At 38.7% G+C, this 12,456-nt stretch overlaps 1 protein-coding gene across 2 annotated transcripts in view; it reads right to left on the reverse strand.

Moving 5' to 3' along the window:
* Col12a1 (collagen type XII alpha 1 chain) overlaps positions 1–12,456 on the reverse strand; it is a 119,993-nt gene that overhangs the window by 78,286 nt on the left and 29,251 nt on the right. For both annotated transcript variants that reach the window (XM_021172383.3, XM_021172385.3), the window contains exons 14-21: positions 7,879–8,151; positions 5,533–5,799; positions 4,905–5,097; positions 3,814–3,935; positions 1,996–2,145; positions 1,794–1,913; positions 1,530–1,694; positions 585–731 (exon numbers count right to left, since the gene is read on the reverse strand). In XM_021172383.3, coding sequence (XP_021028042.1) covers positions 585–731; positions 1,530–1,694; positions 1,794–1,913; positions 1,996–2,145; positions 3,814–3,935; positions 4,905–5,097; positions 5,533–5,799; positions 7,879–8,151 — 1,437 coding nt within the window. The remainder of the gene's footprint in view (positions 1–584; positions 732–1,529; positions 1,695–1,793; positions 1,914–1,995; positions 2,146–3,813; positions 3,936–4,904; positions 5,098–5,532; positions 5,800–7,878; positions 8,152–12,456) is intronic.

Genomic DNA, 12,456 nt, shown 5'->3' on the forward strand with positions numbered 1-12,456 from the left:
ATAGGAGTGTCTGTCAACTCTCTTTCCATTATTTTGTCTCTTCCCACTTTTGTTTGCATCAACTAAGCCATATAACCTAAATAAATCCTTAAATAAGCTAGAAACCATTTCTTAGTTTGGTGCCATCCCCGCCACACACACACACACACACACACACACAAATCATTTTAAAGTGAACTAAAGCAGTGTCCCTTAACTAGGACGTTCCTCAAAGCAGACATCTAGCACCAGTAATGGCAATTCTGCAAACATCTGGAACCATTTCTACTGTGTCTATGAGGTTAAATTCATTCTAACTTTCCCAGAACCAAAATAAATTAATGGAAGGCAGTTTTACTCTAATATTCCTATATAAAAAGAAAGAAATTTTCACATGTAACAAGGACCAAGTCTCATAATTAACTTGCACAAAGCCCTCAACTATTTACCATGTACCAGATGCAGATACTAAAAATTGCCCTGTTATCTTTAGTCACCACAACTCAGGGGATCTCCTGGTATCGAGGAGGCAGAAGCCTCTAAAGGCATTGAGCATCTCATGAGGGGGTCCCCACCCAGACACACCAGCATCTGACCAAGCTCACCAGGGCCCTTGACACTGTTACACAAGTTGATGGTGAGGTCATCCACAATCTTGGACAATGACTCAAAATCTGCCACATTATATGCGTGAATGTCATCTGGATCAGTGGCAATCATCTTTAACTCAACTTCATCAGCATTCTTAATACCTTAAAAAAAAGAGTTAAGTACAAATTGAAAGCACCTTTCAGGAAAAATTAATGGTATGAAGCAAATACTTCAGGTCTTTTCTTTTTATCAGTGCTCCATCACTGTGTCTATATTGGTCTGTTAATCACATGAGTGCAGGTACCCACAGAGGCCTCTGGATACCCTGGTGGCTGTGATGTAGGTTCTGAGAATGGGACTTAGGTATTCTGCAAGAGCAGTACCATGCTTAACTTCTGAGCCATCTCTCCCTCCCCTGTAGTAGTTTTAAATATAAAAATCCCTTTATTGTAATGAACTCCCTAAAACACAACAGAGCTATGTTTCCTCTAAATATATATGGTTCCTTTCCCTAATTCCAGAACTTCTTTTTATATGCAAATAAAGCCCACTTTTTAATGCCATCAAGACAAAGTATTATGGATGTCTTTTTTTTTTTAAGCTTCTTATTTCTCCTTCTCAGATACCAATAAGTCTTGTTCATTCCAAAAGAACTAAAGCTGGAATTAGTATTAGTTTTTCCCCATTTGTTAATTAATTTTGTTGCTCTCTCATTAGAATTTTGTTTAGGAGGGTCAAGAATTCTGACATTCATTGGTGTGAGTAAGCATGGGAATCCAATAATATATATATTTGGTTTTTCAAGACAGGGTTTCTCTGTGTAGCCCTGGCTGTCCTGACACTCACTTTGTAGACCAGGCTGGCCTCGAACTCAGAAATCCACCTGCCTCTGCCTCATACAGAAAATGTCCTCAATGTACCTGTCACCTCAGGGCATCACTATCATCTCCAGTGCTTACCAATAGCAAACAGCTCCACGCCTTCATCCTTGAGTTTCTTGGATGGAGCCTCCACATCATCTTGTGATTTTCCATCGGTAATGAGAACTCCAATTTTGCGAGCACGAGGCCTCATGCCAGCTTGAGTCTTGAAGCTCTGTTGGCGAATGAAATTCAAAGCCATGCCTAGTGGGATTTTTAAAAGACAGCCAGTCATATCACCTCTCAGCTACCTGCCTGACCAAAAAGCATGTGTCAAAACCTCACCAAAGCAGCCTGACTCACCTGTGAGGGTATTTCCTCCTTTGTATGGTAAGTTCGCCACAGCCTGTAATAAACTCTTCTTGTCTCTATGAGCATTTAACTGCCACTCTGTTCTGGGGTCTCCACTGTACTGAGCGAGAGCTAAAAATAACAGCATGGATGTTATGATGTGTTAAAGATAGCAAGTAAATTATCAAAGGTCTTCAGTATTGATGAAACCTACCAATTTGTACTCTTTTGGGGCCAATTTCAAAGACTTCTACAATACGAGAAATGAAGCTTCGCACAGTTCTAAAATTTGCGCGGCCGATGCTCCATGACCCATCCACCAGCAACACAATGTCTGCTTCAGCTCTGGTGAGACAATCCATCCCTGACATGGCAACGGTAAGACAGGACAATAAGAAGCACATAGTTGGTAGGTTGTCCCCTGTGCCACCTAAGTTGTCTATTTAACACTGCAGCTAGGTGTCATAATTTAAAGACACAACTATAATTTATTAACCTTAAATGATATTCATGCAAATCACTTTCTCCAAATATCATTTCAGTGGCAACCCTTTTCTCCATCGGTGACTATATATTCTGATCACAACCATAGACCCTAGAGAGTTTAGTTAAACTATTATGGTTAGTTTGAAAGGCTCACACAATCAATACCTAAAATAATAAATGAGAATGCATAGCTATCTAACAACAAATATTAATAACTTGAATAAGATGTGGATGTGCTATAAGATATAGCATTCTCCTTCACTATTTAAGACATTAGCAAATAAGCATAAGATGGACTGGTTAAATGTCTAAACTGTAAGTGATTCCAGTGAGCCAAAAGTATTCTTTATAATAATTAAGCCACCAGGTAACCATTACATGTTATGGAGGACTGGATACATGATTCTTAAAATCAGACCTTTGTAAAGTAAAGACACGTTTTGAAAACTCGAAACACTATTCTATTATTTCATTATTAACTGTTCAAGTTTTTCACCTACTGCAGATAAAAATTAGGTAAATTCAGACAGCAAAGTTTGCACATTTAAAGAATTGAGGAAGAAGGAAGACAATTTGGGAAAGGATGCAGAGAAATACACAAATTGAGAGCTGTCGAGACAACGAACACAAACACAGATACAAAGCTAAGGTGCTTTAGGAAGAGAAAATAGTCCCAATATCCTCAGTGACAAGCTACAAAATAAAAATATAAGCCGGTTAATATCATCATAAGAGAAACAATGAAACAATGCAAAATATCAAAATTTGACACTTTCCTTTATCCACCTTTAATTGTAAATATTCTTTTTTTTAGAAGCTTGCATCCTATAAACTTTCCCATTTATTGCAATGTTATCAGATCATATTTGCATCGCTTTTAAAATGAACAAAAATTAAGCAATGTTCATCACACTACTAATTACAAAAGTACCATCTGTGCATAACCTTTCTCACAATGGAAGATGCTATGTACTGTTCTAGAACCTACATCTTTACAGCCTACTCTGATTATGCTAAGACCTACTGGGTTTAATAAGCACTTTTACTTAAAGTTTAGGAGGAAACTCTATCTCCTACTCTCACTTTTAATTCTATTAAATGCTGGCTTGCCTACATCAAAGCTGTAATTATGGCAAGAGACAAAACATCTAAAGGGCTGTGCTACTATTATGCTTGTAACTCATGCTTGCCCAATTCTTTATGTATAGAACCTTCTTTCTCCATCCAAGTAAGCCCTCAAAGTAAAAAATATATAACTACTTTAATAAAAGAAAATCACATTACTAGAAAGAAAAATAGAAAGTTACACTTAATAAAAACTCATTTTTAAATAATCCAGTATTTAATTAATGCGAAGTTGAAAAAAGAAAAGTGAAAAAAAATAGGCTCAACTGGATATTTGAAGCATTTCTACAAATATAAAAGAGTTTGTCAATAATTTATTTAAATTATTGTTATAGTTTTCATTGCTGAATAGCCTCACACTTCACTTGCATTGTAGTTTCATAATACTATTTTCCAATGGAAATATAACTCAGTTTCTTACCAGAAGATAGAAATGGTGTAACAGTTGTGTCAGAAAGAGTTGTCATTTCTTGCCCAACGAGTGGTAAACTTTCTCCTCCATCAAACATCCCAAAAACATTGACTTTATAGGTGGTGCCTGCCCTGAAATAGAGATATACAGAGTGGGTGGGGACTATGGTCTCAAAGGAACAGCTTCCATCTTGTTAAAGATAACTTATCTTCACTAACAAACTTTCACCCATAGGAATGAAAAATGTTCAGTATTGTGAAAGAAGAAAGATAGTTGCCAACACATTCCAGCTTGCTGGTAAGGAATCACAGGAAACTAGCCACCCAGCATTCCAGGGAGCTCTGGGGATTTACAGCACTGTCTCAGGACTGGTCAGAGACAGCATTTCCCCCATGCCACTCAGTGTTGGGAAAAATTAGCTGCCCTGCTTAGGCTGCTCCTGAGATGCAGGCTTTAGAATGATTGAAATGCTCTGTGTCTGCCCAATGACCTAAGACACTCAGCACTGGGCAATGTCAAACAGTGACCTCCCGAATTTCATCCTACCTACTCAAGTTATAATGAACAGCAAGCATTATACAGGTTCCAACATTATTGAATGAATACTTGAGCAAGCAAAGTTTCCAAGAGGAATGTACAGTAACCCATTGGTATCGCTGGATGAATGTGGAGTGCTGTTCAAGTTCACACTCCTTTGTTTTCCAACTCACTGTGTAAAACTAGACCTCTAATCAACTCAAAGCTGTTCTGCCAGCTGGCCACAAGCACAGACTCTGGCCTTTGAGCTCCAGTGTGCTTCACTGCAGGGACATCCACCCTGGCGGGGGCAGGGGAATATCTCAGAATGAGTCACTTGGCCACACATTTTCACATGACTACAATTGTAATGAAACTATGTGATACGGACAGGTCAAAACCCAGGTATTTTTTTTTAAGTCATCCCTGATCACTTAGTAACAAAAGTTATCTAAACAATACAAGCTGTTTGTCAGACTTAATTCTTTTCTGTTTTCTGCAAACACGTGAGGTTGTTCTTTGTATAAAACCTATTAATTTACCTAAGTGATACAGTCCTTAGCACAAATACAGTTCGTTCCTACCTAAGCTCCTCCAAGACAACTGTGTTGTCATATGGTCCAAGGACCAACTCCCCAAGTCTTCTGTCATCGCCTGTAGGGTGGAATGTGACTTTATAACCTTTCACTTCCCCAGGGGCAGGCTCCCAAGTCACTCTGAAACTCGACATGGTTGGGTCAGAAGTTTTGAGGTTTCTCGGCGATTTAAATCGAGAAGCTGTACAAATAAAAGATTTTAAGAACAATGCTATGGATAAGATAGGCTTAGGTGTTTTGGATTCACCCCCACAAAAAATGTGTATGTATAAGAAGGGTCAAGTCTAGTAGCACAAAATGTCAGGCTCAATAAAAGCCCTGGGAAATTGAGTTCTGCAGGAGCAGCACCCACAATTGGCACAATTCAAGTGAGTTTTGCATTGATACATTAGCAGAAAGATCAGTTCACCAGGAACTAGATTTGCAAAACAAGTAATAAACTAATTAGACACCCCATCTAATAAATATAATTTAGTTTATTACAATTATAAATATTTGCCTATAGGGTTCTAGAGCTTAAATCCAAGGACCCATTCCTGTTGGCTAAATACTCTATAACTCAGACACAACCCCCCCAGCCCCAGATTCAATTAAAATATTTATCATTGTTTTATACCTGTTGTTCCTGAGCCTTGCCTGAGCTTTCCTTCTCCTGTCTTGTACATTGGGAGAACTGTGATGTCATATGTGGTCTGGGGTTGAAGTCTCTTTAGCACTGTTGAAGTGACCGTGGGTGGCACCTTAGCAACCATCTGCCTCCCACCCCCTTGAGGGCGATACACAACACGGTAGTTGACGACTTTCCCCGGTGCTGCTTTCCAGGTAACTCTCATTGTGTGTTCTGTTTCTTCATCCACTCTTAAGATTTTGGAATCTTGAGATACTGTGAAATAAAAAATAATAACAATAAATAATGATGATGATGATGATGTATAGCATGTTAAAGGAAAACATCTTTGTCTGCCTCTCCCTTCGTGTAGGAAGAAACTCTAGATTCTAAGTGTGGACACAGATGTCTTGCTTAATGTTGCAGTCATGGTGTCATGATGGCATGTGAGCCTAAGCTCAGCATGGCCTCAGTAGAATGCTCTCGCTTTGTCCAGTTAATACAGAAAAATAAAAGTTCATATTGCAGGGATTTCCTATCTGCATTCTAGAGATTTGGGAAAGAAAAAAAAAGTCAGTCTCCAAAGATGTTGTCTTAAATTTTTTGTTGTGTTTTATCTGTAAAGAATTCCTCTGGTAATAATGCCATGAGGAATGCTAAAGATCAAAAATACAGAGTTAGAAATTTTATTCAGGCCTTTTCAGAAGCTGCAGTCTGTAAATGTCTGGCCAGGGTCAGTACGATTGACACAAACCCTTTCATTGCTGTGTGTATAAGACAATGAACACAAAATAGGCAATTCTGACACATTAAAACATCTCAAAAACTAGGAGATGAAAGCACACACGTCAAGTATTTTAGAAAGTGCTGTTGATTAATATCTATCTAACACATAGTTTACATCATTATTAAACGAGCTCTTTCATTAATATTTCATATTATGAATAACCCTCTGAAATAGATCACCAAATATCTTCAAACAACCTATATCCCCTTTCTTTTTTTTCTTTTTTTTTAATTTTTTTTAATTTTTAATATTTTTTATTACGTATTTTCCTCAATTACATTTCCAATGCTATCCCAAAAGTCCCCCATACCCCCCCCCACTTCCCTACCCACCCATTCCCATTCTTTTCTATATCCCCTTTCTTACAATGGCTTTACTTGCCAGATCATTCAATTCAATGCAAGACTCTTAAGACTCAACTTAGGAACTCAAAAGTTCCTAAGTACTTTTAATAGGCACTAAAGCTGAAGAAAACAAAATCTTATCTTTCTTGATTTTCAAAGAAATTTTTATGTTCAGATGGATAAGAATCATAATGAAACAGCTTTAAAATGCCCACAGTCACATCTCTGACCCATAATTGTTCCTGTCTGAAAGAATTACAAGGATGGAAATGGAGAGGAGCCTAAGGAAAAGAAGGTCCAGTGACAAGCCCAAAGTGTGATCCAGCTCAAGGAGATGCCCCAAGGCCTGACACTATTACTGAGGCTATGGAGAGCTCACAAAAAGGAATCTATCATGACTGCCCTCTTGAAGACATCAACAAACATCTGAAAGTCAGATGCAGTTATTTGCACCCAAACAATGGACAGAAGTAGCTGACCCCTGTTGTTGAATTAAGGAAGGCTGAAAGAAGCTAAGGAAGAGGGTGAACCCTGTAAGAGTACCAGCAGTCTCAATTAACCAAACCTGGTGATACATGTACTCGGGAGGCAGAGGCAAGCAGAATCCTAGCCAGCAAGGGCTATATAATGAGACCCTGTCTCACAAAAAATAGAGAGAGAGAAAATAAAAAATAGTGATCAAAAAGCACAGATATGCCCCAAGTATCCTTCTTTGCCTGCATAAACACACAGCTTTCCCCAACAAAGAAGTACACTTCTTGACATTGCTGAACGTATGCACAGTCATACATGTTTAATTGTTGGGCTCTTTACTGTCATTTCCCTTCACCCCTGTGGCACTGTAAGAGTAGAAATGTATCGTCCATATTCTACAGATTAGGAAACCAACTCTTGGAGTAAAGCAAAGGCTCTTGACCAAGATTATACAACCAGAAATGCTCCTAAATTCTACTTGTCTACGTGGAAGCTGTCTTTTCACTAGTTGAGTGTCCTATTTAGCTGATCTTTTCACAGAAAAATAAAATGAAAAAAAAAATACATATAGCTGGAAAGAATTCAAAATTGTCCAAGTGATATCATTTTTCAAATCCAAATCTAATTTGAACGTCAGTGCTTACTACCAAGTGAAGAAAACAACCTCAGTGGTTAAACTGTGTGTCACTTGAGCCGACTAGCCATTAGGTAGCACCAACATGCATCCCAACACACCTGGATGTTACCTACATTCAGTTGTGGCATCTCCAGTCACGGGTTCTCCTTCTCCACTGCTGTAAGTTGCAAAAACGGAAATTTTGTACTTGGTCTCTGGCTGCAGGTTCTCTATCATCGTATGAATTGCATCTCCAGGAAGGGTTTTCTCTCCAGCCTCAACATCGTCATAAAGCGATTTCCATGAGACCCTGTACCCTCGAACCATCCCTGGGGCAGATGTCCAATAGGCTCCGATTGATGTGTCTGTGATGTCTTTGGTAACCAGATTTTGAGGTGAACCACGTTCTGGAATAGAGATTAAAAGAGTAGCATTTTTAAAATGTCAGCTGGATAATTAAGTATTCATTCATCCCGGTAGACATCCTAAAATTCTGGACTCAAACTCAAATCTAAAGCTAACCATTCTTCCTGAGCTTTGGGGCTGTTTTCAGTCCATGGGACAAACAGGGGGAAGAACACTCCAGGGCGAGCAATTCCTAACTATCAGCCTTGCCCAGTCCCCGTTTCCAGTGCAGAGTCCTCTAGGCCAGGGCTCACATCCTAATTTGAAAAAAATACATGTTTTAACATTCTTTCCAAAGAGAAAAATATGTCTAAATGTCAATATTTTATCACATTTCAGTGTGATTTAGGACATAGCCCACTGTTCACAAAGGTCTTAAAGTTCTTACCAGGTTTTATTTCCTTTCTGTCTAGTTTTAATCGCCCCAGTTTTGTTATATGAATTATAGTTAATACAATTGTACACCACTTGCAAACCTAAACTCCCACAAATGTTTTCTGTTGAGACTTTTACTTGCATATTCAATTCAAAAGAGTAAAAATACAAACTTTCAACACAGCTTAACTCCAATGAAACTAAAAATCACCAATACTTTGGAAAACTTAAAAGTGATTTATCATTGAAATCGAGTATGCCACTTATTCTATGTAATCAAAACTGTCTGCATATACATATACTATTATATATACTAATGTACATTATACAAATACTAGTAAACAAAAATGTAGAAACCTCAACTTGATAATAGGTGCAGATGATTTCTAATAAAACCCTCACTTACCATTTTTTCCATGTAATATAAATATACTGGTCACTTTATATTGGCTGCTTACACTAGAGTTTATGACACACTGTGACATAAATATAGAACTATCCACCTCCCGAGTATACATTATGCTAGCAATTGTTTTACATTGATGTAAATGGTAGTATGTATACTAGATTTTTGAAAGCTGTCATTTTCTCAACTCAGAGTGAAAATTAACATTTTAGAACTACTTATAAACAATTAAGCATCAGCCAAAAGTAAAGATAATGACTAGCAACAATAAAGTCGGTGCACACACTCCTCATACACGCTATACACTAGAGGGAAAGATAAATAGAGAAGCTGGAATGCACACCAGACATTGATGTAAATGATAGTTTACATCATATTGTAACGGGAACCTCATATTCCATTATAAATAACTTTGAAAGTGGACAGGACTTCTCATCTCTAGAAGGAAATTAGCTGCATGTTTCACTGGACCCAAAAGCACTTATTTTCAAGAACACAGTGACTCCTTTTCCTTTATAGGAGAAGCATTTGCTGCTTACATGGGAATAACCCTATATTTTCTTTAATTGCCAAATATGAAAGTGCATCTTCAAATCACTAGCTTCTTGGCTTGGTTTGGTTGTTCGTTGTTTTCTACTTGTTCTAGTGACTGATTTCCCACAACGCCATTAAGTTTCAAGTCTGCACTACACTCTTCCTTTGCTTACTATAGATCGTTTTTCCACATGTGCCTTTGCTTCTGAATCTCTTAGCCTGCAGCCAGAAGGGCTACCGGACAATGAGCTCACTTGATAGTCACTTTGTACTTCAATTAGCTAGTTAATGTATTAATGATATCCCCCAAACATACAAAAATAGCTTAAAATATGGGAATTTCCTTCCAAATTAATACCACAGTAATCACCAACTTCTACTTTCCCTAAGGGCTATGTTTTTTAGTCTATTTTTCTTCCCCACTTTCTTCAGCACTGAACTTGTAGCATTGTTTGTTTCCATGACAACAGGCATCAATCTCCCAAACACACGCAAATGATTTCACTATGAGAAAAATAACAGGAAGAGAATTGTGGTTGAGGCAAAAAATATATTCACAGAGATGTTTCTGTGCTTAGAACAAAAAAGATTCTAGCTCACTAGACATGTCTTCCCATGGGCTTAACCAACTATCTTAACACTCAAAAGACCAGTAAAGCTAGAACAAAATGCTAGCAAAATCACAGTAAAGATCTTTCAAGTGCATTAATGACATGAAATTAATTTACAAAAAAAAAAAAAAAACTCTTTAAGATACAAATGAAATAGCAACTAAAAAAATGTTTTCGTCCTCACTGAAAGCACACCAACAGTGACTGAAATGGCCTCAGAGAAGATTTCGAGTCACAAGAAACAGGCCTTTAGTTCAGTTTCTGACTGAGGTATATGAATATTATCTGCAGACATACATTCCACACTAAAGACGAAGGTCAGACCCCATAGAGGAAAAGCACCTCAATTCAGAAGCCAAGACTGAAAAGACAAATGCTTCTTCTTTTTTTTTTTTTTTTTTTTTATTTTAAGGTTTCTCGAGACAGGGTTTCTCTGTGTAGCCCTGGCTGTCCTGGAACTCACTTTGTAGACCAGGCTGGCCTCGAACTCAGAAATCCGCCTGCCTCTGCCTCCCGAGTGCTGGGATTAAAGGCGTGCGCTGGTTTCTTCTGTCAGTCAGGAGGATAAGAGTACGCCTCAATGTTAAGTTTGTCTCTTTTCAGGCAGACTGGCTGCTGCTTTGTCTACAAAGTACGAAGCCATGTACTCTAATGAAATACAAGGTACTTTGTAACACATGGATTTTTGAGAAAGGGATAATCCAAGATGAGAATGTTTTATCAGACCTACAATCTATAAAATTGTTTATTTGTTTGTTTGTTTGTTTTTAACAATCATCAGATTACCAAAAATTGAAGAAACTATTTAGGGAACTGTAGTGAAACAGGCAGGATACTGGCTGGCATGCGGCTAGTGGTGAAGTTAAGTGTGCAGCCAGCTGAGTGTGTCACCAGCCAGCTATGTCACTTCCTAGTGCCTTAACAATAAAACATGGTGTACATAGAAATGTACCTTTGAGAGTCAAAGCTCATCTCTGCTCAAGTCAGAAGATATGAGACTGTGTCTTAAATACTAAGAGTCCCTAAAGCCCTTTTAAATCTGTCCTGTGGCTCATTCCTCTATGTCTCTTTACTCTTATCTCTTTCCTCCACACATGCCCGACTCTCCTTCTGTTCCCCTCTCAATCCTCCCCAGGTTCTTGCTACTGATGATGATGTTGCTACAGAGCTGTTTTTTTCAGAAGACACATATGGTCTGAGGGGCAGTGAACTTTCACTCCAGCTTTTGTCTAGAATAACAGCTCCTGGAAAATGAGAAATTTGTGATAAGCCAAACTGGTCAACTTGTGGGTCGTGATGTGGATGTCTGAGACTGTGTGGTGATCTTTCTATCGTATGGTTATAGCATCATGCACATCAAATCAAAGTCTCTTCAAGACTGACCCTCGGAGAGCTGGGTAGTTGATTTAGCTGAACATCACATGCTTTCCATGTCATAAAATGTGGTTCAGGATGCCTCCCTCCCTTCTCTCTGCCCTATCACGTCCCAGAAGAAAATGGCTCTCAACATACTTGCTTTTAAACACTCAGTGACACTCTTAAGGAATTTAGTCAAAGTGTCATCTAGGGAGGCTCTTGCGTATTTAATATACTTCTACTTTCTGCCTCAGTTATCAGTAACTACCAGAAAATAGTTGGGTAGACTAGGCTTGAGCCAGGTGTCCACTTTTAGAATATGGAAGAGGAGAGAGAGGAGAAAAGGTAAGCAGGAAGTCAGAGTCTGCCCTCCAGACACAGTACCAGGGGCAGTGAGCAGATCCCAACAGGCTTCTGGGAGCTCCGCAAATGTTTGCGTTATGATCCTGAGGCTTGTGCATGGTTTTTCCTAAGTGAATGTCTCTCAATAATGCTTAAATCTCATAGCTCACTTTCTCCTGCTCTGAATGACATGTTCTATATTCCATTTATCTCTGGAATAGACTCTACTGCATTTGTTTCTATGTATCTTCCTAGTGCCATCACTTCTCTTCCTCCGATTCCATCTCAGTAGTGTGCCTGTACATTCTTCCTAGGGCCAGTGTAAGTACAAGGAATAGGAGTGTGTTTCTTTCATGGAGTTAAAGGTATAAGGCTCAATCGGCATTTGAAATCTTGGTATTCAGCCAAATGGCTGAAAATAAGTGACCTTAGTGAACATTGCAGAAGAGAGGTGGAAAGAGTGCAAGTGGGGAGGATGGGGAAGGCTGCAGAACGCCATCTTTTGGACATGATATGGACATTACAGTCATGAGCTAGCAGCAGCTATGGCTACCTGCATAGCATGGACAAAGTCAAGCCAGTTGATATTTCAACAACGAAAAGGGAGGGGTCCATGAGGCCCCACCCCTAGCTAAGGAGCCATTGGTCGTTATTGACAACTGGGGGAGGTGGATTCATGTTTC

This window comes from Mus caroli, unplaced genomic scaffold, assembly GCF_978045245.1.
Source record: "Mus caroli unplaced genomic scaffold, Mus_caroli_1 scaffold_11, whole genome shotgun sequence".
Classification (NCBI taxonomy): Eukaryota; Metazoa; Chordata; class Mammalia; order Rodentia; family Muridae; genus Mus; species Mus caroli.